Source organism: Macrobrachium nipponense, chromosome 1 (genome assembly GCF_015104395.2).
Source record: "Macrobrachium nipponense isolate FS-2020 chromosome 1, ASM1510439v2, whole genome shotgun sequence".
Lineage (NCBI taxonomy): Eukaryota > Metazoa > Arthropoda > Malacostraca > Decapoda > Palaemonidae > Macrobrachium > Macrobrachium nipponense.
In genome coordinates, this window is record NC_087200.1 from 35757619 (window position 1) to 35781032 (window position 23414).

The 23414-nt window shown below is 41.0% G+C and overlaps 1 protein-coding gene across 1 annotated transcript in view; it reads right to left on the reverse strand.

The window, feature by feature from the left end:
* The window catches only part of LOC135219233 (exportin-6-like), a 263732-nt gene that overhangs the window by 55559 nt on the left and 184759 nt on the right, over nucleotides 1–23414 (reverse strand). Inside the window, exons 11-19 of the mRNA XM_064255826.1 lie at nucleotides 16808–16984; nucleotides 16365–16594; nucleotides 15938–16027; nucleotides 15461–15635; nucleotides 15131–15268; nucleotides 14718–14901; nucleotides 8407–8562; nucleotides 7986–8163; nucleotides 5543–5734 (exon numbers count right to left, since the gene is read on the reverse strand). Coding sequence (XP_064111896.1) covers nucleotides 5543–5734; nucleotides 7986–8163; nucleotides 8407–8562; nucleotides 14718–14901; nucleotides 15131–15268; nucleotides 15461–15635; nucleotides 15938–16027; nucleotides 16365–16594; nucleotides 16808–16984 — 1520 coding nt within the window. The remainder of the gene's footprint in view (nucleotides 1–5542; nucleotides 5735–7985; nucleotides 8164–8406; nucleotides 8563–14717; nucleotides 14902–15130; nucleotides 15269–15460; nucleotides 15636–15937; nucleotides 16028–16364; nucleotides 16595–16807; nucleotides 16985–23414) is intronic.

The window sequence follows — 23414 nt, forward strand, 5'->3', positions numbered from 1 at the left end:
GGTCAACCTTCTGAGACTGCTGGACATATGCCCTGCTGTTCTTTGAGAAAAGTCGGTGCTGGTTAAGTATCCGGTCTACCAGCTGTATGCGGTCTAGCCGCCATATGTAGGTGCTGGTTAAGTATGCGGTCTACCCGCTGTATGCCGTCTAGAAATAATAACATTTATGGGGCATAAAAAATCTAGAAAAAGAACAAGGAACATTTATTGGACATATAAAAGTCTACAGTACGAACATCATAAATAAAGTAAAAAAGAATTTATTGTGCATGATTAAAAAAAATCTAGAAAGAAAAACAAAGAACATTTATTGAGCATATATCGTACGAATATCTTTTAAGAAGGCTATAAACAAGTAATTTTCAGTTTTTCTTAGTACTTTCCAACAAAAATAGTTTAGATGAGATTGAAGCATATGAATAGGAACACCTCTTTTCTTTCTTAGAATATCAATTTTTGCATCCAACCAAGAACGTTCTATTGCCTGTGTATGTGCACCAGTTGCAGGATCCACATATTGTCTTTGGTGATTGACTGTTTGATAAATATATCCAAGGGTATTTAGGCAGCCATATGCAGGCCGCTCATCTGAATGAATAACCGATCCAGCCTGGCACTCCCTCTGAATTATTGGTATCAGAGTATTTACATGGCGCTTATGAACTTGAAAATATCTGCAGTCCAAACCTCTTTTTAGGCCAAACACCCAGGGTCCACTAATTCTAGCTCCATGATTTCTATTATTCTGTATATCAGCATCGCTGTCTTCTGTTGAAGGGCATCATCACCGATTAATAGTCGTCCTTGGTTGTATTTTCTTCGACCTGCGAATCGGGCCTCGTCGATCTGTATTGGCTCCTCTGCTATTCCAATCATTTGTTCCCTTTTTGAAAGTATACATCCACATACTTCACGACACATATTGAACCAATCTATAATTGTAGGCTTGGAGAGCCCCGTTAGCGTGACGGTAATTTCCACAGGCGTATCAGGTATAAAATAGAAAATTAACTCCAGTATTTCACATAATTTTAACCTGCAGTTCACACGGTTATTAAGATCTGTGTAATGAAAAAATTCATTTCCGACCCTGACAGAACGTGAGGTTTGGCATCCTTTCTTTGGGCATCTTAAAATCAGTCTAAAATCACCACCTCGATCCCTTTTCTTTTTTGCTGCATTACAGATCCACACTTGTGACACGGATCAGTATCTTGTATTGATTTTATCAGATTATGGTCTCCCAAAAAATCAACTGCACTCTCTTCACTTTCAATTATCTTGTAGAAATCTTTAGCACACATGATGAAACTTGAGGGTACTTCCAAGCAATGTTCTTTGACTATAATGGCAGTAAACTAAAATTCAAGCATTTAACTAAAAATATAAAGGTTTTGGAAGGTTTTAAATTTTTAAAATATTATAGGTTATTCTAAACAAGGTAATTGTTGTGATTGAATGCATAGAACTGCTGAAGGATGTCGAGTATGTAGTTACCTAAACAAATGTATTCTAAAATGGTAATAGTTTTGAATTTTAAAGCCATTGAATGTTGTTGCGTAGTTGGCAGGTCTACTACCCAGTTACCATATCTAGGTTATATTTCTGAAACTTTAAAACCAATTAACAGATTTGACAGAAGTTTGTTAGTAGACCACATACTTAACCATAAATATTTTGGTAGACCGCATACTTAACCAGAAGTTGGTTGGTAGACTGCATACTTAACCAGCACCGAAAAGTCTTTCACTCGGAGGAGGTACTTGATAGCCTCCAACCGTGAAGAGAAAGGGATTCTACTGACTGGTGGAACCTTTCTGTATGCGGCTGACACAGGAGATGCCGCCAAGGGGAAATTCTTTCAGAACCTCCAACAACAACGGCAGCAGATCTGGAAGCCATTCCGCCTGAGGCCACAGAGGGGTTACCAAAGTCATCCTGAGACCCTGCAAACTCATCAGGCTGTTCAGTACTTGACGAATCAAAACAAAATGGAGGGAAAGCACACATCTCCAGGTTATCCCAGGGATGTTGAAACACATCCTCTGCTAATGCTAAAGGATCTGGAACCACTGAACAGAATATTATCTTCAGTTGAATGAAGGGACCACTCTGTGCCTAGGATCTGATCCTGGTGACTGAGTTTGTCTGCGACCACATTCCGTTTGCCTGGGATATACCTGGCTGAGACCTCTGCTGAATTGCTGACTGCCCACTGGTGAACTTCGACGGTCAAGGCGTGAAGTTGACGTGAAACCAGACCTCCCTGCTTGTTCACATGGGCGACCATCGTGGTGTCCAACATGAGAATGACAGAATAACCCTCTACTTTCTCCCAAAACTCCTTCAGACCCAGGAAGGCTGCCTTCAACTCCATGCGTTGATATGCTGCTGTTTGTCCTCCAAACTCCAAATGCCTGAGGCAATGAGCCTGCCTAAATGAGCCCCCCACCCTGCGAGGGAGGCGTCTGATAACAGAAGGAAGTCTGGTGGGAGAGAACGCAGAGGGATACCCTTCAAAAGATTTCGGACTTCCAACCACCAACAAAGGTCTTCTCTCACTTCCAGAGACAGAGGAACCTTTAACATGGGTGAGTCCCCTGCCGGAGACCAGAATTCCCCCAGTCTCCATTGTAGAGACTGAAGATGAAGACGCCCATGAGGGACCAGCTTCTACAGGGAAGACAAAACTCCCGGAAGAACCTGCCACTGATGTGGTTCCGACAGGAAGTCACGCCACCACTTGCAACTTCTCCAACTTCTGATCCGACGGGAAAACTCTTGCAACCGCCGTATCAATGACCATGCCCAGGTAGAGAATCCTTTGACTGGGTACGAGGTTTGACTTTTCCTGGTTGACCACGATGCCCAGTTCCATACAAAACCGAAGTAGATGATCTCTGTCCTGCAGCAGCTTTTCCCTGGAACCTGCCAAAACCAATCAATCGTCGAGGTACCTCAGCAAACAGATCCCCTGAGCATGGGCCCAACTTGAGATGAGAAAGAAGACCCTTGTGAACACTTGAGGGGGTGTGGTCAGCCCGAAGCACAGGACTTTGAATTCGAGACCTTGTCTCCGAGAGAGAAGTGAAGGAACTTCCTGGACCTCAGATGAATAGGGATCTGGAAGTATGCGTCCCTCAAGTCTATCGACAGCATGAAGTCTCCTACCCTCACAGCTGCCAACACTGAACGTGGGGTTTCCATCTTGAACCTTGTCTTCCTGATGAAGTGATTCAAGGTGGATAAGCCAATCACAAGTCTTCAACCTCCCGATGCCTTAGGCACCAAGAAGATGCGACTGTAAAACCCCGGAGACGGACGTACCACTTCCTCTATTGCATCCTTGTATAGCATCTTCTGCACTTCCTCCTGAAGAGCCAAGAACTTCAGAGAAACTGGAGGATACGCCCTCCTTAGCTGCAGCTTGTCCGAGAGAAGAGGAGAAAAGTCGAATGGCAGTAGATACCCCGTCCAAAGGACATCTACCACCCACTTCTCTGCCCCTAACTCTGCCACTTGGCCCAATGGCCGACCAGGCACCCATGGCACAGGAGAGGGAGAGGCATCTTACCTACCGACAACCCCCTTTACCTCTGCCCCTCAAGCCCCTTCTCGGCTTAAATGAACAGAAGCGAAAGGGACATTGGTCCTCTGACCTAGGCTGGGACGAACGGGGAGGCACTGCCAAAACCGAACTCCTCGACGGCCTACCAGGCAACGATCTTCATGACTGCTGCTGGGCAGGGGAAGGAGGAGGAGCCAGACACCTCCAAGAACGAGAGACTGACTTCAGACACAGCCTGGTGCACTAATCTGTCCTTGGTGTCAGCCCGGTGCTAGTCTATCACATCCTCCAGCTCGGTCCAAGGGAACAGAAATTGAGACTCCAACAGATCTCCATTCCTCAATGCCAGCAAGGACTCAGGGTCACCCCACCTTTCCATCCTGGATAAAGCCACTTCTCTTCTATTCAGGAGGAAGTCAGCCCATAAATTAACACTGAGGAGAGCCATATATGAAAACGCCTTGCCTCCGGACTGCAACAGACTAGCAAGAGAGGGAGCACTCACCAACCCCTCTGGGAACCTGTCAGAAGCTATCTTGGCAATGACCGTAGACCAGAAATCCAGCCAAAAAACCGTCTGCAACATGGAGGCTGCCGTAGATTCCAATACTGAAGCATCCTGTGGATACAAGGATGGAGCCACCGAATTCACCTGCTCCAAAGTCAATCACAGCTTCAGACGAATGACATCTGGGTTAAGATGACACAACATCAAAAAAGCAGAGTTCGTAGCACAGTAGTTCCTATGCCTTGTGAGAGGCGGGGGTAGCAGCTTGGCAGAGCCCCTGGAGCGAAGCGAAGCGAACCATCCTGATCTGAAACAGAGGCGTTAACCTAATGTAAGACCGACTGGACATGCCCCGACAAGGGAAGTTGAAACGATGACTTGGGATCCTGCATAGCTCCTAGCAAGGCTTCCAAGCAGGAAGGAGTGTAAGACGACCGAGCCTGAGTCCTACTCTCCAAATTGTTGAATCCACGAAGGAGGTCAACAACTTCTGTAAAGGAAAACAAAAACTCTTGCGTGTCTCCCTCCTGCTCCGGCAATGGAGACTGACGATGAGAAGGGTGAGTAGGCTATCTAAAGCGCCTTCCTCATTTAAATTAACGGAAGAACCAGCAGCCAAAGAGCCTGAAACACCAACTAACCAGCCTGGGCTGGATTCAAGTGCCAACTCCCACAACAAACCATCCACAACACTAGGGACATCACTACGCACTCTTCCATGATATAGGCATGATATAGGAGCAGAGACAACAGGAATATCAATATCACTATAAGACTTCATAGAACCCTGGCTAGCTAAAGTCTTACTCTTATCAGGTCTAGAAGCTGCCTTTCTCAGCCTGCCTCTTTCCAACTTAGCTAAATGTGACTTTAAAGTCTTTCATTTCTTGCTATCCATCTTTACACACACGCCAAATATACTGAATGCACCTGTCCCCTACAATCTGTACAAAGGGTATGAGATTGTAAGAAACCATTGTCTAACTTGTATTGCCGCCTTTGCTACTTAACTCAATGCTAGCTGAGCTTGAGTCAGACATAATACTGCATTCACAAGTCAACTAAAACAAAGTCTAATTTGTGATAAAAAACTAGCCTTTGATCATGAAAAACATAAAAAACTGTGCAGGAAGGCTTCTAAATATAAGAATACTTCACCAATTGGGCCCAAAACTTCATCTAGAAAAGAAAAGAATTCCAAAATAAGCTGCTTCATGTAACTGGTCTGCAGTCATAAGCTGGCAGAAATAAATTGAAGGTCTTTGCTGAGTTGTTTCTCTTTTTCCCTGAAAGTGAGCAGGGTTAGTCACCTTCCCAAAACAAAAGTAGTGCTACCCGAGTTTCAAAATTTTGGCTGCCATACTAGTTGAAAATACAGCTATGTAATTACTTGGTGAGCTACTTATCTAAAAATAAGCTTTCTAACCCTTTCTATCACTACTACTAATACAGAATTTATAACTCACCTGAAAAAGTACTTCCAATTATGCTCTAGTAGACAACGAAGCAATTCAAATAATGGAGATTTGACTTCTGGAGAAGCTCTTTCGGATACAAAAGGATATATGTGTTCCATACATAATGTGATAGTGTTAGGGATGAATCTTTTGAAGGACTGACCAGGTTCACTTACAATGAGTTCAAGTAGCTTCAAGAATCTGAAAAAAAATTATTGATCAGGATGTATACTATGGAAATATTTGTCCAAAACTGAATTTTTCATATAACAAATACTACCGTATATTCCCATGTATAAGATGACCTTTAGATAAGATGAGGTAAAAAATCATGGCAAATTTTCATGAATTTATCACATATCTGTAGTATAGTACGACTTCTAAATTACAAAACCGAAATGTTTTGGAGAAGTCATTAGTATTTGAAAAAATTAAACAGTGCATCTATATCTATATTAATGATGTCTTAAAGAAAGGTTGTTTTGCTTGTTGTACCCAAATACAGTATTACTATTATCATATTGTTACTGTATTACAGAATATAAACATCGTCATGTACATCATTTGAATGTGATATTGTTTACATTCTCAAAATCTGGGCTGATTTGAGTATTACTGATAACTTCATTGCTATTATTTGCTAGAAGAGATATAATTCGGAGATATCTTTTATCATAAATTAACGAAGTTTGGTTGAAAACATGCACATATCGGTTCATTGTATAAGCAGGTGTGATTTCTTCAGTTCCGAACATCACTTCTGCCTGGCCGTTATTCATTTTATTATTTAGCCATGGCTATAACCTGCAGCTTTAATTTACTAGTATTCTTTCTTGAGATCTCCATTGCATGAGGGATGAACAAAAATACCAAATTTGTAACTAATTTGTATTTTTCATAACTAACAAACCTGAGGTCTTAACATCAGGATTTACTAGGATTTACTAGCGCCAAGCTGGAAACCGGTAGAATTAAAATTACACTTGTGAGATCCGGGACTAATGGCATCTATACCAGGTCACGGGGCATGTATACCCAGAATGCCCACGGCTACCTGTGACCCATCAGTTATTTTCCTACCGCCTTTAAGATAAGACGTGTTACTGTCTATCTCATTTAAAGCCGGTTTTTCAGTTTGCCCGTTCTTTATCCATTTCATTTTTTATTTTTCATTCCTTTTCTTTCTCCTAGTGTGATCAGTGTGTGGTAAGAGTGTATACGTGGTATGATGGAGAATTTTGCCTCAACATCGGGATCGTCTACCGTTTCGAAGAGGAGACAAAGGAAATGCCTAGGAGTCAGTGGCTTTCCATGTTCTAGGTTCCTAACTTCGGTGTCGACGGATCAACAAATTTTATTTTTACTTATGGAAGCCACTTGACAATTTTAACGGAGCTCTTAATAAACACTCGATAGTTATCGTAAATGATGTCAGCAATCAAATGTTTCTCAATTCGGTTGTTTATGTCACAATATGCATTTACAATAATCGCTGCATGTGTTATTGTATTACACTCTATGAACAGAGTGATGATGCACCATTTGCATTCTGGTTTTGTTCACAGCCTTAAAATAATCAGCTGATTGCATTTTACTGACATCATCACTGTCTTTAGCTGCCGCATGGAACTTAATTCAGAGATGCATTCCTTTTGCAAATTATCAAAGCTGCTTCATGTTTTCAAACAACCCTAGTTACTGCACTCTTTTTCTCTGATATAAACAGAATAAGAAGAGTAGCATCCTGATGCATTTGCCACTGGAGCTTCAGATACCTATCAGTCCAGTGCTACCATGCTGTCATGAGTGCTATAGTTCAAGTAGACTTGAAAGATAGAATCCAAGCTGAAACAGAGACCCCTTGAATTGGAGTCCTCCTTCCACACATGCACTTGCACGGCTGTCTAATAACTGAGAAAACAAAAGAATAATGCAGGTAGGCCTAAGGGATGGTGCCCTCCTCTCGCTAACATACAATTGTTGCCTCCAGCCCATTTAAGTGTATAATACCTCTTCAGAGAGTAGTACAAAGCAGTGTGGAAGAGGTGGGTTTCCTTCTGTATGAAAGGCTTTTGTTTGCCTACTTTGTTGTCCCCCAACAGTTTGGGAGGCTCCATTGGTGTCTCTTGATGTTATTACACAAGCATCACATTAAGCAGTTTCACCTTATTAAATAGTTTATATATGCTTTCATTCCATCATCTTACAATACATCTAAAGATGAAGGCAAATAAAAATTGGTAAAAAACACTTAAACTAACACAAAATAGCGTAAATAGCAGAGGCCAAAATTTACTTGTTTTGAAGGATTAAACATATAGAGCCATTTAGTTATCATAAAGTTATCTAATTATGAATAATGGGTTTGTTGTGAAACAAATCTCAGAACATTTCCAAACAAAGATTAATCTCTTGAAAAAACCAAGTGAATAAGATGAAACTCCAAACTTACTTCTCAACAACTCTAACTGCTGGTGGGTTGTGGGTGTTAATAGCAAGCTGGAGGTGATGACGTGTGGTAAAGACATCGAGGAATGTTTGTATGGTGGCTTCTACCCGCACTGGACCTAACTGTACTCTTAGCACCTGCATTACAACCACCATCAAGGACAGGATTTCTTCACACACACCTAGTCAATGAAGGTACAGTGGGAAGCAAATTATTTTAAAAAGGAACTTACTTCAAATTTTGTTCAAGACATTTTCCTAGGTAAAGATTCAAAGGCAACCTGTAACTACAAAAGTAACAGGAGGAAAATATGAGTCAATTTCACAACAAAATATTGATTGCTTAAGCCAGTCACAAGTAGGTTATCACACATGAATTACAACTGATGAGTGAAACAATTGTGCCAATTATATTCTAAACTCACCTGCATGCTGTACATAAATTGGAAAGAGAAGAATGGCTTGATGTATCACATCTTGAACACACTGGTAGTAAAGCTCCCGACTGGATTTGTCTGTGCTGTTCAGCTCACCAACCTGATAACGCACCACTGAGAATGTATCACACAGCTTCTCAACCACTGCAATTAAAAAAAAAAACTTGACCACATAGGAATATTAAAAATCACTGTACACCAAGCACAGTGTTCTAAGGAATATAACTGCCATAGGAGAGGAACCACCTACAATGTGCCTTAACCAGAACATCCCACTGACTCTGTTAAGGCTCTTGTTCTTATCTTATAGTTCAAAATATATGACAAAACTACATTTTCTTTTATTTAGAGTAGCAAATGGAATTCCCCACTCTATCCACACACATTAATCCACAAATATTGCTTACAATTTAACTCGCTATACCTTGGGAACAACTTGCACCACAGGGAAATCACAATTGCTTTGTATTTCTGCACTGGCCAGCCTGTGACCCTTGGTCTGTTTTAGAAACCATGATGAACAGTGACTTCAACCAACAGGCTATAAAGGGATAACTGGGTAGTCAAAGTCCCTGTCTACTGTTGTTTCTTAAGCAGACCATGGTCTGCATCCTGGCTGGTACAGAAGTACTTATCAGTTGAAGTTCATTTAGGTGTATGTTGTTCTCAAAGTACAGTGAATTCAATATTAATCAAGATTTGTGGGGTAATATTTGTTCACATAAAAAACTCATGCATGTATGTGACAAAAATTCACCAATACTATATATTTCTATTGGCTTTAAATTGGAATGTATATCTAAAATTTCATCATTTACAAGGTACCCCACATAATAACATTCTCATGTACTATACACCTTTTTTAAAACTAAAAATTACCTAAAACTTGTTTCTTAATACATTTTTGTCCACATTATCTCTTATTCACCAGTAGATGTAATCATTGCAGGTCATTTTCATCGTACTTACTCTTGTTCACATAATTACACTTCTCATTTTTTGACAGCCTTACAATGCCTTTCATTAGTTACTGATGACTGCGGCTCATTATTTTCTTGACTGGCCCAAAATTTGTGTTTGGCAATACATGTAAAATGACATATTTTATAAGACAATTTGTATTTTTCATATCTACAAACCTGAGGTCTTAACAATATGATAGAATAATTTCTAGCGCCTAGCTGGATCCGGTTATAAAAAAACAGATGAAAGCTAAGGAATCTTGTTATATCTGGCAACACATGCGTAGATCGGGTGAAGTGGTCAAAGACCACTCACCTACGGCACCATGTCAGTCTTTCTCAACTCAGGATGTCTTAACACACAGAGGACCGGCTAGAGGTGGGCAGTATAATGTTAAGACCTCAGGTTTGTAGCTATGAAAAATGCAAATTGTCTTAGAAAAGTTGTCATTTGTTTATACGCGAACAAACCTTCGGTCTTAACAATAGGATAGACTCATACTTGCAGAGAGGTATAAGACATCCTTGACTCGCTGGGGGCCTACCCACCAGTCCAGCTTCCAGAAGAAATTACTTCTGGAGAGGGACTGAAGCCTGTGAGAAGCTAGATAAATTGATATCTAACCACTCAGACCCTGAGTGATGTACAATGATATATGGGAGAACCATTGTATAGGGAATCAAAGAGAAACTTTGACTGTCAACAAACCAATACACCAGGGTTTGTACTACTCCCAACTCCCCCTTGCCAAGGAGTGGAGCATTTGCTACCGAATAGAGGGTATGATATTTGTATATTAAGCGACCACACTATCAGTATGACTATTTTACTCACCTGTATCAGACCAGTCCAGCGACTGACGTGTCTATTCCTTAACCTGCCCAAAGGAAGAAGAAAGGTACAAGAGAAAGGAGGAGACCAGCTAATTGACTCATTCTCTCATCCACACAATCATCTTAGGTAAGATACAAAAGTACCCTGTTAAGGGCAATGATGAGTTACACAACCTGTTGGGCAGTCACCACAGAACCCAGGGAAAACGTGTCCAAGTTCTTTTGAAAGCCAGAGATGGACCAATATCCCTAACATCATGCGGTCTAGCCTGAACAGACGTGGTGGTGCAATTATCAAGAGTTAAGTATGCCTGTCTGATGGCTTCCCGTATCCAAAAAGAGAGTATTCTTAGGCACCTCTTTCTATGTACGGCCTGTGCTAACTAAAAGTCTGCAGCAGCCTGGTCTAAGGTGCTGTGTCCTTTTGAGATAGCTACGCAAGGCCCGGACAGGGCAGGAGAGGGAGAGGTGCCTAACCTACCGACGGCCCCCATTACCTCTGCCCCTTGGGCCCCTTCTTGGCTTAAAGGAATGAGAGCGAAAGGGACGTTGATCCTCTGACCTACGCTGAGTCGAACGGGAATGCCCTGCCAAACTCGAATTCCTCAACAGCCTACCAGGCGACAATCTCCTTGACTGCTGCTGGACAGGAGGAGGAGGAGGACCCGGACGTCTCTGAGGACGAAACTCCAACTTAGACACGGCCTGGTGCACTAATCTGTCATAGGCGTCAGCCCCGCGCCAGTCTATCGCATTCTCGAGCTCTACCTGAGGAAACAAATATTGTGACTCCAACAGATCTCCGTTCCTCAATGCCAGCAAGGACTCCGCGTCAACTGATCTCTCCATCCTAGACAAAGCCGCGTCTCTTCTATTCAGAAGAAGATTAGCCCATAAATTAGCGCCGAGGTGAGCCATATATGAAAATGCCTTGCCCCTGGACTGCAACAGACTGGCAAGAGAGGATGCAGTCACCAACCATTCTGGGGACCTGTCAGAAGCTATCTTGGCAACAACCACAGACCAGAAGTCCAGCCAAGAAACCGTCTGCAACATGGAGGCTGCCGTAGATTCCAATGCTGAGGCATCTTGCGGAGACAAGGACGGAGCCACCGACCTCACCTGCTCCAAAGTCAATCCTGGCTTCAGGCGAATGATGTCTGGGTTGAGATGGCGTGACATAAAAAATGCAGAGTTCGTAGCATAGTACTTCCTATGTCTCGTGAGAGGCAGGGGTAGTAGCTTGGCAGAGCCCCTAGAGCGAGGCAAACCATCCCGGTCCGAAACAGAGGCGTTAACTTTATGCAAGACCGACTGGACGTGCCCCGACAAAGAAAGCTGAAGAGATGATTTGGGATCCTGTGTAGCTCCCACCAAGGCTTCCAAGCAAGGAGTGCAAGACGACCAAGCCTGAGTCCTACTATCCAAATTGTTGAACCCACGAACAAGATCAACAACTTCCGAAAAGGAAGACAAAAAATCTTGCGTGTCTCCCTCCTCCTGCTCCGGTAATGGAGACCGACGATGAGAAGGATGTGTAGGCTCCTCTAAGGAACCTTCCCCATTAAAATTAACGTAAGGATCAGCAGCCAAAGAGCCTGAAACCCCAACTAACCAGTCTGGGCTGAGTCCACGCGTTGCCTCCCAAGACAAACTTACTATAACACTAGGAACATCACTATGTACTCCTCCAACAGATGACTCATTAACATGTCCGTGAATGGTCACGGGCATGACAGAGATACGAACGTGAGTGGGAGAAGAATCCTGAACACTCGAGATCGAAGGAGAATCCTCCAGAGTCGAACTCTTGGAAGCACCAGTGAGAGGGGCAGGCAAACACTCCTGCTGCAGCAACTCCGCGCTCACCACCTTCGACCTCTTGACAGGCGCCTTGAGATCCTTACAGTGACGAATAGCCTTGGAGAAGAAGGAGCACTTGCATCATGTGCACAGACAGGGGAGGTTGCAACGCGCTCGCGATGTGCATGGACGGGGAAGTTGCAACACACTCGCGATGTGCACGGATGGGGGAGGTTGCAACACATCTACGATTCGATGCAGAGGACGAAGCAGCCACTGCAGATTGCACAAGGGAAGGTACACTAACACTCTCCGAAACACCAACACTCTCAAGAACACGTCCACGTTGTTCCTCCCTCGTAAGCGAAGAAAGAGCAAAGTCCTTAGCCTTCCAACGCTTGATACGCCGACATGGCATAGAGGGGGAAGAGGGTGAGGAAGACAGCACTGGTTTCTTATGCCATCTCTTTATGGCACGGACGAAGCAACACGTTTCCTACCAGTCCTCCCAACCGACAAGGTAGCCAACTTATCATCCAAAACAGAGTCCAACCTCTTAAGCACTGCCTGGCATATAACCTCAGACTGATCTGCAAGAGAAAGTTCCAATAACATGGAAGGGAGGTGTAGCGAACTGGGCGGCAGGGATGATGTCACAGCTGAGAGAGGCAGTGCAGAGGAGACGACTGGGAGTGACGTCACAAGTGGTGATGACGTCATGGCTTCCCCTCGGTGCAAAGGGGAATCAGACGCCACTGGCGGAGGAATACACAATGATGGATCCCGTGACGCCATCAACGGGGCTGACGCCACCGCTTCCCTCCGACTCGAAGCAGCAGCAGTAGTCACTGGCGGAGCAATACAAGATGGCTGACCTCGGCTACCCATGAAGACGCGGTCAGGAGGAGGGGGGATGGCCTGGCCAGCCTGAGGAGGGGGGTAGCGAGCCTCCATAAGTGTGCTAGCAACCGCTCCAAGGACAGGGGACCCCCTAGCCTGAGCGTCTTACAAATTGCCGCCATCTTGGACACCTCCAACTCTGGAATAAATGGAAATGATGAAAAAGCCTCCTCCTTCCCGGGAATCAAATTAACTCCCGAAGAAGTAGGGGCGACATTACAAACATCAGCCTGGTGGCCTCTCGATACTTCCAGCGACGAATCAATGGAAGAAAAGGAAGGATACACAGGAATAACGCTACTGTGGGAGGTGAATACTGCAGGAGATGAAGCATCGGGAAGAGGCAAAAAACCTTCCCATGAAGGAAGAGTCTAAACCCTCCGATGTTCTCTCTTGCTATAAAACGACTTCCACTGCTCTTTAGGCCATGCCCGGCATTCTGTGCAAGGATTCGTTACAGTACAAAAATAAGAATGGCACCTGCTACACATGATGTGGGTATCAGTTGCCGCCGAAGCCAAAAAAACGAGAACTCGGAAAACCTGGAATTCCAGGGCACACACGCTGACAAGGCCGAGAAGGAGCAGAAGCCATAATATCAGCCAAACATACACACACACTAAACAAAAGCGAAATGGGCAATGAACTGGGTAAAGGCCAAGAGAGGTTAACCACAACTCTCGCCCAGGCGGTTAAAGAAAAGATTGACGCAGTGGCGTAGGTTAGTGGTCTTTGACCACTCTTCACCCGATCTACGCATGCATTGCCAGATATCACAAGATTCCTTACTTTCATAGATTTTTTAACCGGATCCAGCTAGGCACTAGAGATTATCCTATCCTATTGTTAAGACCGAAGGTTTGTTCACGTATGAACACATTTTATAATACCAACTTTTTTTTGTTTTCAATCCCTCAAGGGATACCACTTACATTGTGTACCATGTGCACACTGCAAAAGGTACTCAGCCCCAGCTGCTCTTGTTTCTGTCATGTGCTTTTCACTCATTCATTGCAACCTTTGTATTTGGCTATCCAACTCCTTTGACTCTGCCTTGCTCAAATATTCACCTATTGTTGAAAAAATACATCCTTTTGGCAAACTCTCAATGTTTATGGTTATGTTTTTTATCCCTTTTATATATTTCCAGAATCTCTTGTGTTTTCATACTTAAAAAAAACCATAGTCTACAGTAACTTGTTTTGAAGAATTACAGTATAATGACAAGCAGATCATCAATGGAACACCAACACTTTAGGGGCAAATAAGTTAACTGCGACTCAATCCTTTTCACATTTTTATTTAAAATCACACTTTGACCTAAATTGCAGTGACATGACCTATCATGTGTTTTACTTGAAGGCAGGTTATGACTGCAAATATATTTATACAAAATATGATAAAAAAAAATCTGAGTTAGGTTAGTGTTAATACACTAAATTTGAGTTAGTTTAGTATTAAATACTAAATTTCTTTATGGAACCAAACACAGAACTCAACCAGCCACAAATACTATACAGTACTCCATGCTCAAGATGGGATACAACTTCATGTTTTGTAATTAGTCAAGATGGTTTCTGTTCTGAGTATTTGAAATAAATACCTTCTTGTTCTGAATCTGAAGAAGTATCAAGTATTAATTTTTTTTGTCCATGGCAGCATGAATACTTCACTTACCTAAAAGTAACAAACTAACCACAAGCCAAGTAAAAATAAACTATCCATGGCAAATAAAGCATAAATAAATGCAAGTAAGACAGTTTTTAACTAAAAAAATAAATAAATAAATAAAATACTTACTGCTCTCCTGCATATTTTTGTCATCAGATATTGCCTGGATATCAATCTTTTTCACATCTGAAGTAAAGGAACTTATGAAGGAAGTAAGATGGTGCTTCCGAGTTTCTAAACGATGGTCAACAACAAAACTTGGCCAAGGCAACAAGAGGAAATTGACTAGCGCTCTCAACAACAGGCGACGTACCTAATGATGAAATTGTCATAAGTAACGGTGCCCTTCTAGTAAGAGTATCCTGAATATCCAAATACTACAACCTCATATACACAATCATGCAACTTCATACCGCACCCTGAACATGAACAAATATACAATCCTGTGAAAATTACTGATAAGCTATGATGCACAAAAAATGCACAATAAACAGAAAGACAAATATCTTAAAAATTATGATAAAAAGAAATTAATACATTACCTTTACATCTGATGATATTGACTGGGCCTGTATGTAAAGGGATTGCACTTGGTTTAATTCTAATGCTACGGGAGACCGGACCATCACAGACAACGATAACAAAAGCTGAACTCCGCAATTTACAATTAAAGGAGGTGCCTATGGATGAAGAAAAATCAATTATTATGCTGGTATGGATATATATGTTACTTGTGTGATCACAAACCTAATAATTCTATGCAACCTAAATAAAAAATAACAAACCTCTTCAAAAGTGTCAATGAGCATTGAATGTCTACATGCATAAATAAAAATCAGACTGTAATATTTACTGAAATAATAAAAACTCACCCCAACATTTAAAACATTTGTAGCAGCAACAAGCATCTGTTTGTTAATTGTATGGCAAGTGTCCTGATGTTGGTGCGTTTGAGTGCCACCTGGGAATACTTGCACAAACTGTTGCCCATAAAGTTGAGAAACCCAGTGAACCCATGCCCGTAACGTTGACAATACTTGAGCATGACTGCAAATCAAATACTAATCAGCAGAAAGTAGATAAAAATGTTAAGCAACAAATCTACACAGTTTGGCTTAATATCTATTGTCATGAGATTACACTGCACACAAGTGAAATGAGTTAAATACAATAAATTCAGGCATAAAATAGAGCACATATTTCAATTTAACAAAATGAAACAGACATCTAATTCAAAACAATAGATTATAAAGTTAAAAGATTAAAACTATCAAAACCTTAATTCATAGTATTCCAGTTACAGGAAAACTCAAACCCAATTATACTTAACGTAGTATAAGTACACTTACACTTCCACAAAATCTAAGTGTAGGACATCAACAGCTGTTTCAACCTCAAAGAGCTTGAAACCTGTGCTGTAATTGGCCATTTGGACTAGTCTGAAAAGGAAAAAAAATTCTCTTCACTTTAATGGACAAGCCATGTAAAGCATTAAAGCCAATCTTAACTAATTTACTTGTGCTCTCCCATTTTGTTGATTGAATGTCAACAACTGAAAAAGGTTTCATCAATGACATGTGAATTAACATTCTTTAAGAGGTTCATTGTCATATGATGCTGCTCAGTTCTCTGACTTAAAAAAATACCATACAAATTCCTGAATAGAAAATCTTCTTATTAAAATGTAATGGTTCAGCATCAATATGACAAGGCCTTACTGTGAACTGTATAAAAAAAAAACCCTCAACATAATGAAATACTCCAGAGGAAGCTTACTTTTCAATGACTTGGATAGCAGTGGTAGATCTTTTGGGTAATTCTTCTCCAAGGAAAAGTGTTGACAATCTTCCCACAGCTTGCAATAATGAGGATAAGTCTCGCAGTAAACAATGAAGTCTTGGACATTCATGTTCTGCAGAGATATTCAACCTACGGCGGCCATTCTGCTCTACCATGTTGCTTTGGAGACTCAGATAAATTTTTGCTGCGTCATTCCAAGGCTCATACTGTTGTAAAAAAATAATCACGAGGTCTCGTAACCATTTTAAATTAAAGTAAAAAAGTATTCAACACAGTGCATGCATTTCTTTTGTGAAAAAATCCTTTTCATTTATATCAAGTATACCATACAACTTCTTACAAGTAATACTTAAGGCTGCATTAAGATGTTTCGTCCTTTTTTTATGAACATACAAGTGAAAAAATTTGGATGAACATACCACAAGTGAAAAAATTTGGTCTGGCATAAGGTCTGCAATCTTTGCTAAAAGTTCAAGATTTTTTGTGAAGAAAAAATGCCACTCGGAAACATCTTCGCTTGTGTCCACTTCATCATAGTGGATTATGCTCTCTGAAATTTCTTCACATATTTCATGGTCGAGTTCCTCTAGCTCAGCCTGGAAAGTAACCCATCTTGGCATTATAATGAGTCCACCAAAGCTTACTAGTGGACTCCAAAAACCAATTTAAAAACATGAAACATAGTGAATAATATTAAATAGCACCTGAGCTAATAATGCCTGATCTACCTATAGTAATTAATGGAATGATCCCTTAAAAAATTCTAATTCTTCCATTTTACTATCTTTTATGAATATAAAAGGAAAAATAAGTAGCAACAGTCAGGACGAAGTGTTCAGATATATACACTAATAGTAAATATGAATAATTCATCAGTAAACAAAGTACAGACTCACATCAAAATGTACAAGGCCAGTACTTCTCTATACAGAACAGACAGGGGACTTGTGAAAAGTTACTAAACTGCCATGATTCAATGCAAGATTACATAGGGATAATTGTTGATCGTGTATACCAGTGTGGCAGGATAAATCAAAGGCAGACATAAAAACTGACTTTATTTACCTCTCAGTTCCAAGCTGACAAGTCCCTACATCATTTCAATTCGCTTCCCCTTCCTGCTCACAACATAAACATACACAAACCTCACAAACAAATGATGAGCGCAATGTCGTACACAAACATTCTCAACAGAGTTAACATATTCCCTCTCTTTTGAAAGAAAACAAAAGAAATCCATGTCCAAAGCAAGAAGCATTATATGGCTTAGGAAGAAAAATAAAATAATCTACTTACAAAATCTATTTAAGATTTCAGGGATCCACTCTCAAACAATTTACCTATTCTCAAAGAATCTATCCCCTTTTTGGTTAACACATCAGCCAACTGTGGTTTTGAATCTACCCCCTTTTTGGTTACCACATCAGCCAACTATGCTTTTGAATCTACCCTAAATATCTTGAACTCTCCTTTCTGGACCAATTCTTTGAGAATAGCTATGTCAACTCTCATTCTTTTTTCTGAAACATTTTTTAACAGAGTACACATTCTTATAAAATGAATGGTTATCCACACAAGAGTTCCACAGGCAGATTTCTCTTTTCTCTTTTTTCATCATACAATATTTAGGATAACATGTTTCCAAAATAGTAAACCATATCCACTGCCTCAGCGGCTCCTTGTGTTTCTGCTGCAAGAGTGCTTTTTTCAACCCATCTGATTTTCTTTGACTTCCAGTATAAAGAATAACTATTTCCATTTTCACCCACTAAGAAAATCACAAAACCCCACCAGTTCCAAATCCATCAAGGAGATTGGCATTAGAGGCATCACTGTACACAAAACTTAAAACTATCTCCCAGTCCTGGGAAATACATACAGCTCTCAAAGGTACAGGCTTTTCTTGGACATTTGTTTACCTCAATCAGATCTTTTACTTTAGGGTTATTTATCTTACAGCTAAATTCCAATACATCATATGACAAGACAGGTCTGGAATTTGTGCATAACCACCCTAGTTGGCCTACTAGACTCCTGAAGTTCTCCTTTTCTTCTTCATTACACTCCATCATCTTATTTAATCTTCTCTCAGCACCTACAGTTATAGATTCAAGAGATTTACAATACTCAATTGGCCTACTAGACTCCTGAAGTTCTCATTTTCTTCTTCATTACACTCCATCATCTTATTTAATCTTCTCTCAGCACCTACAGTTATAGATTCAAGAGATTTACAATACTCATTTTGATGAAGTGTGACACCATGCTTATTCTATACAATATCCAGGCCAATGTATCTGAATATAGCATTACTTTGTTCCCTAGCCTGAAAATTATTTCTGATTTGTGCAATGACTACACTTTCAAATTTCTTTATTCCTCCCCACAAGAAATCATCTACATACATCAAAAACATATCACACAGATCTCCATAATACCAATAGAATGCTGCAGGGTCAGTTTTCACCTGATTACATCCCATCTTCAACAGGAAAGTCTTCACTGTGAGATACCATTTTCTAGCAGCATCATTAAGACCATATACACATTTTTTAATTTCTATAGTACATTATTATCACAGCCAGCTTCAACAGGTGGAGTAAGATACACTTCACGCTCAAACTGTTCACTCTGTAGGAATGCAGCATTAACATCAATTGAAGTTACTACCCATCTTTTGGAAGACTATATACCAACAAACTACCTCAACACTTCCTTGCTAACATTGGGAGAATCTAACTGGATTTCTTCTTCTTCCTCAAAACCTCTGGCAACTAGCCATGCTTTAATTTTCTTTTTCCCATCACCGTTTTCCTTTCCTGACTTTGTGTTTTCACAAGCCACTGCAATTTCACTGGGTTCCTGTACTTCATCTTCTTAAACTGGTACTCATTTTTCTACATCTCTGTTCCAGTCAATGGCTGTTATATGTCCATCTTTATGTTTAACATTTCTCCAACTACTATATTTTCCTGTAGATTTTCCAGCACAGCTGTGAGAAGTTCCTATCTCCCATTCATCAGACTCTTTTAGCAGGAATCTTACTCTCTGTCCAATCTTTGGAATACTCTTAATTGTTAAATTATCTTCAGATGAAGTGACCTTAACTTAGTTTGGTTCTCTTGTTCTTCATCATTTTTTTTCACTTTCCGTTGGATTTATAACTGCTTCTACCTCAATCTTCCTACCATTGTCTGTCTCATCCTTTTCTCTTTGATGCCTCAACATATCAAGCAGCGCATTCCTTCCTTCTTCAGTGTTTCTATCAAAAATGTATGGTAGTTCCTGAATGTGTGTTCCATGTGCTCTTACAATATTTGAACCATATTTCAAAATCAATGTTTTGCCATCTTGACCAATGACTGTTGCTGGTCCTTCCCATTCCTTTTACTCTTCTCTCTTAAAACAGACTTGATCTCTATTCTTGAGGACTTTACCAGTGGTCCTTTTGTGTCTTAGTGCCCATCATATTTTCTCAGAAGTTTCAGCAGCAATAAAGGCTTTTCTTGCAGAATGGCAAGCATTGAGATGTTTTGCAACCATTTCACTAGATGTTGTACCCTCCAGTGCAGGAAGTTCATAGCTATTTGATACTTCTTCAGCATACACATAGCACATTTCATCCTTAACACCAGCATCCTTCAACAACTGAATCAGTCTTTTAGATGAGGGATGCCCGAATTGTTGGTGCAATTTTCCTATCGTCTTCTTTTCCTTTTCATTATCTCCCAAGGTCATCATTATTTCTTCTGTTTTCTCCAGGCTTCTTTCTCTCCCTCAGTGGAAGGCAATAGTGTCCTGAGGAAGTGCACCTCAATTTCAATTTTCTTCTATGAATTTCTGCAGTATCATTTTCTAAGTCCAATTTCATTTGTGCTCTCTTCATTGATTTTTTACTAAATAAACTGAAGATAGAGTAGTTCACCACATCTGCTATTACACTTGCTCTGTCACCTACAATGTTCAGTGGAAATTTTACATCATTGACTTATAAACATTACCATCACCAAACCTTAACGTTGTTTCACTTTCTTCCTCTTCTATGCGTAATTTTTCTTTGTCTGACAAAGACTGGGTGTAAGCTTTCAACAAATCACTACCACACACTGTAGAACTGCAAGCTGTGTCTAGGATAGCACAATTAATAGATTCTGTCATTAACACTGACATCATTTTTGGATTTTCAGTAACAGAATATAACTCTTCCTCCTTTACACTACTTACATGCACATTTTTTGGATATGCTGGAGACAGGTGGTACTTTGGATCAACATATATAACATTTCCTAGCCATACCATATATGTCAACTGAGTTTCTATGCCTATTTGTTTCACTTCTATTTATTATGCTTCCTCTTCCTCTGTCTCTAAACCTTCCCTGTCCTCTTCCACGTGTAATAACATTTACCTCCTCTGTGCTAAATACTGGTTCAGATTTTATCACCACAGCAAGGGTCTCACTCTCACTCCTGTTTGACACTGCACCCGATGATAACACTGCCTGACTACCAAAAAACTTCCTACGGGCTTGCTGCGTGGAATCAAACATTCTATCCATTTCACTAAAGGACACTGCTGTCAATACTATTTGTTTATCTTTAACCTCTAGCCCTTAAATTCTAAAGTACATTTTGGTATACTTACTTTGTACCTTTCCAGATCTGTACTTCTCTTCACAAATTCCAAAATGTACTTCTCCATTGTATGTCCCTTCTCCTGTTTAAAGTTAGCAAACCTTGTCCATACCTCATACGTTACTGATATCTCATCCTTCTTTTACCACTTGTCCAAGTGTCGAAGCAAAGCTTTCATTCCATCTTCGACTGTCCACTTATCAGTATCTACTTCCTCGAAAATCTTGCTCCTTACCTCACTTCCTTCTGGGAATGACAGGGCAACAACCACAGCCTGCCTCTTTTTCTTGATGCTTGTGACAAGCTGCCATACTTTCAGCTTGTTTCCAGCGGTCATAGCCATTATCAGCATAGAAAACTGGCAACACCAGCCTACTGCCACATTCGCTGACGCTACTCATGTTTACAACATCTTGGCCTATCTTCTAAACTAGTACTCATTAATCTCATCTTTCCTGCCACAACCACGCTCTGCTACCATTTGTTGATCATGTAGACCAGTGTGGCAAGATAAATCAAAGGCAGACTTTATTTACCTCTCAGTTCCAACCTGACAAGTGCCTACATCATTTCGATTTGCTTCCCCTTCCCGCTCACAACATAAACATAAACAAACCTCACAAACAAATGACGAGCGCAATGCATAACGTCGTACACAAACATTGTCAACAGAGTTAACAATAATCATATATTATATATAAAGTCTCTGCGAGATAAGGTGTCCATAGACAGGGAGACAAAAAAAATATAACAGCAGCTATGGTAGTAGAGAAGTAAGACAATGGGAAAACCCCTAAAAAACAGTGAATAATGATGATGAAAAATACCAAATTTGTAACTAATTTGTATTTTTCATAACTAACAAACCTGAGGTCTTAACAGGTAAAGGCCCACCTCGAACCACCCCTCTAGCAGTCTAAACTGGGTTAGAAATATAACTGGTGGGTCACAGGTAGCCGTGGGCATTCTGGGTATACATGCCCTGTGACCTGGTATAGATGCCAATAGTCCCTGGATCACACAAGTGTAATTTTAATTCTACCGGTTTCCAGCTTGGCGCTAGTAAATCCTAATGTTAAGACCTCAGGTTTGTTAGTTATGAAAAATACAAATTAGTTACAAATTTGGTATTTGTTCATATACGGAACAAACCTTCGGTCTTAACATTAGGATAGACTTACTATTGGAGGGAGGTAAGTCTCTAAAACTGACTGGGAGTTTGCCACCTTATCCATTTCCGAATATATAGGGAAATTCTAAGAGAATGGACGATGAACCTAGAACCAAAGATATAAGCGGATCTATTGGTTTTCCCCCACTGGGTGTAGATACCATTCTATTGTTTACTCTTGTCCCTTGCAACTGGATCCAACTTCACCCCTCTTTTCCCTATTATCCAGAGGGGTGTGTTGCTACTGAAAAGTATATCATAACCTAAGATAGCTTCACAGTATGGCTGACCACCTCACCTGCATCTAGTCCGTTCCAGCACATGACGGTACTCTCCTTCATATTGCCCGTAGTTAAAGGAGTAGGAAGAAAGTAGTAAAGAAAAAAGACCAGTCATCCCATTCATTCTACTTTCATACCTTCATCTTAGACTAGACGCAAACTGACCCGCCCAGGGCACTGGATGAGCTATATCATTTGTTGGGCCGCCACCACTGGACCCAAGGAAAAAGTGTCCAAGGATCTATGGGCAACGTCTTTCAAATAAAACGAGGTGAAAGTTGTTTGGCGTTTCCACACACCAGCTTTCAGAATTCTATCCACAGACATGTTCTTCTTAAATGCCAGAGAAGCACTCAAGCCCCTGATGTCATGAGCTCTAGCTCCCACCTGGCTATCTGACCCTCTGTCTTCTGCCATATAAGCATCTCTGATCGTCTCCCTTAGCCAAAACGATATTGTATTCCTGGACACTTCCTTCTTATTCCGTCCTGTACTTACGAACAACCTCCGGCACCCCGGCCTGAGGTGCCTTGTTCTCTTTAAGTACTCCCTTAGTGTCCTGACGGGGCACAGGAGCATCTCATCTTTGTCATTGTCTACAAAGTCTGCCAAGGAAGGTATGGTAAAGGAGTCGAGTCTGCCATCTACTATTGTTGGATTTTGGGTCTTGGCCACGAATTCTGGGACAAACTCAAATATCATTGATCTCCAACCTCTCGAGTGCTTTATGAGATATGACAGGCCATGTAGCTCCCCCACCCTTTTGGTTGAAGCCAGGGCCAATAAGAAGACTGTCTTCAGGGTCAGGCTCCTATCCGTGGACTGCCTTAGTGGTTCGTAGGGGGGTTTTGTCAGACTACTCAGTACCCTGGTCAGATCCCAATCTGGGGCTTTTAGCTCCTTTAGTGGGCATGACTGCTCAAAGCTCCTCATCAGCATG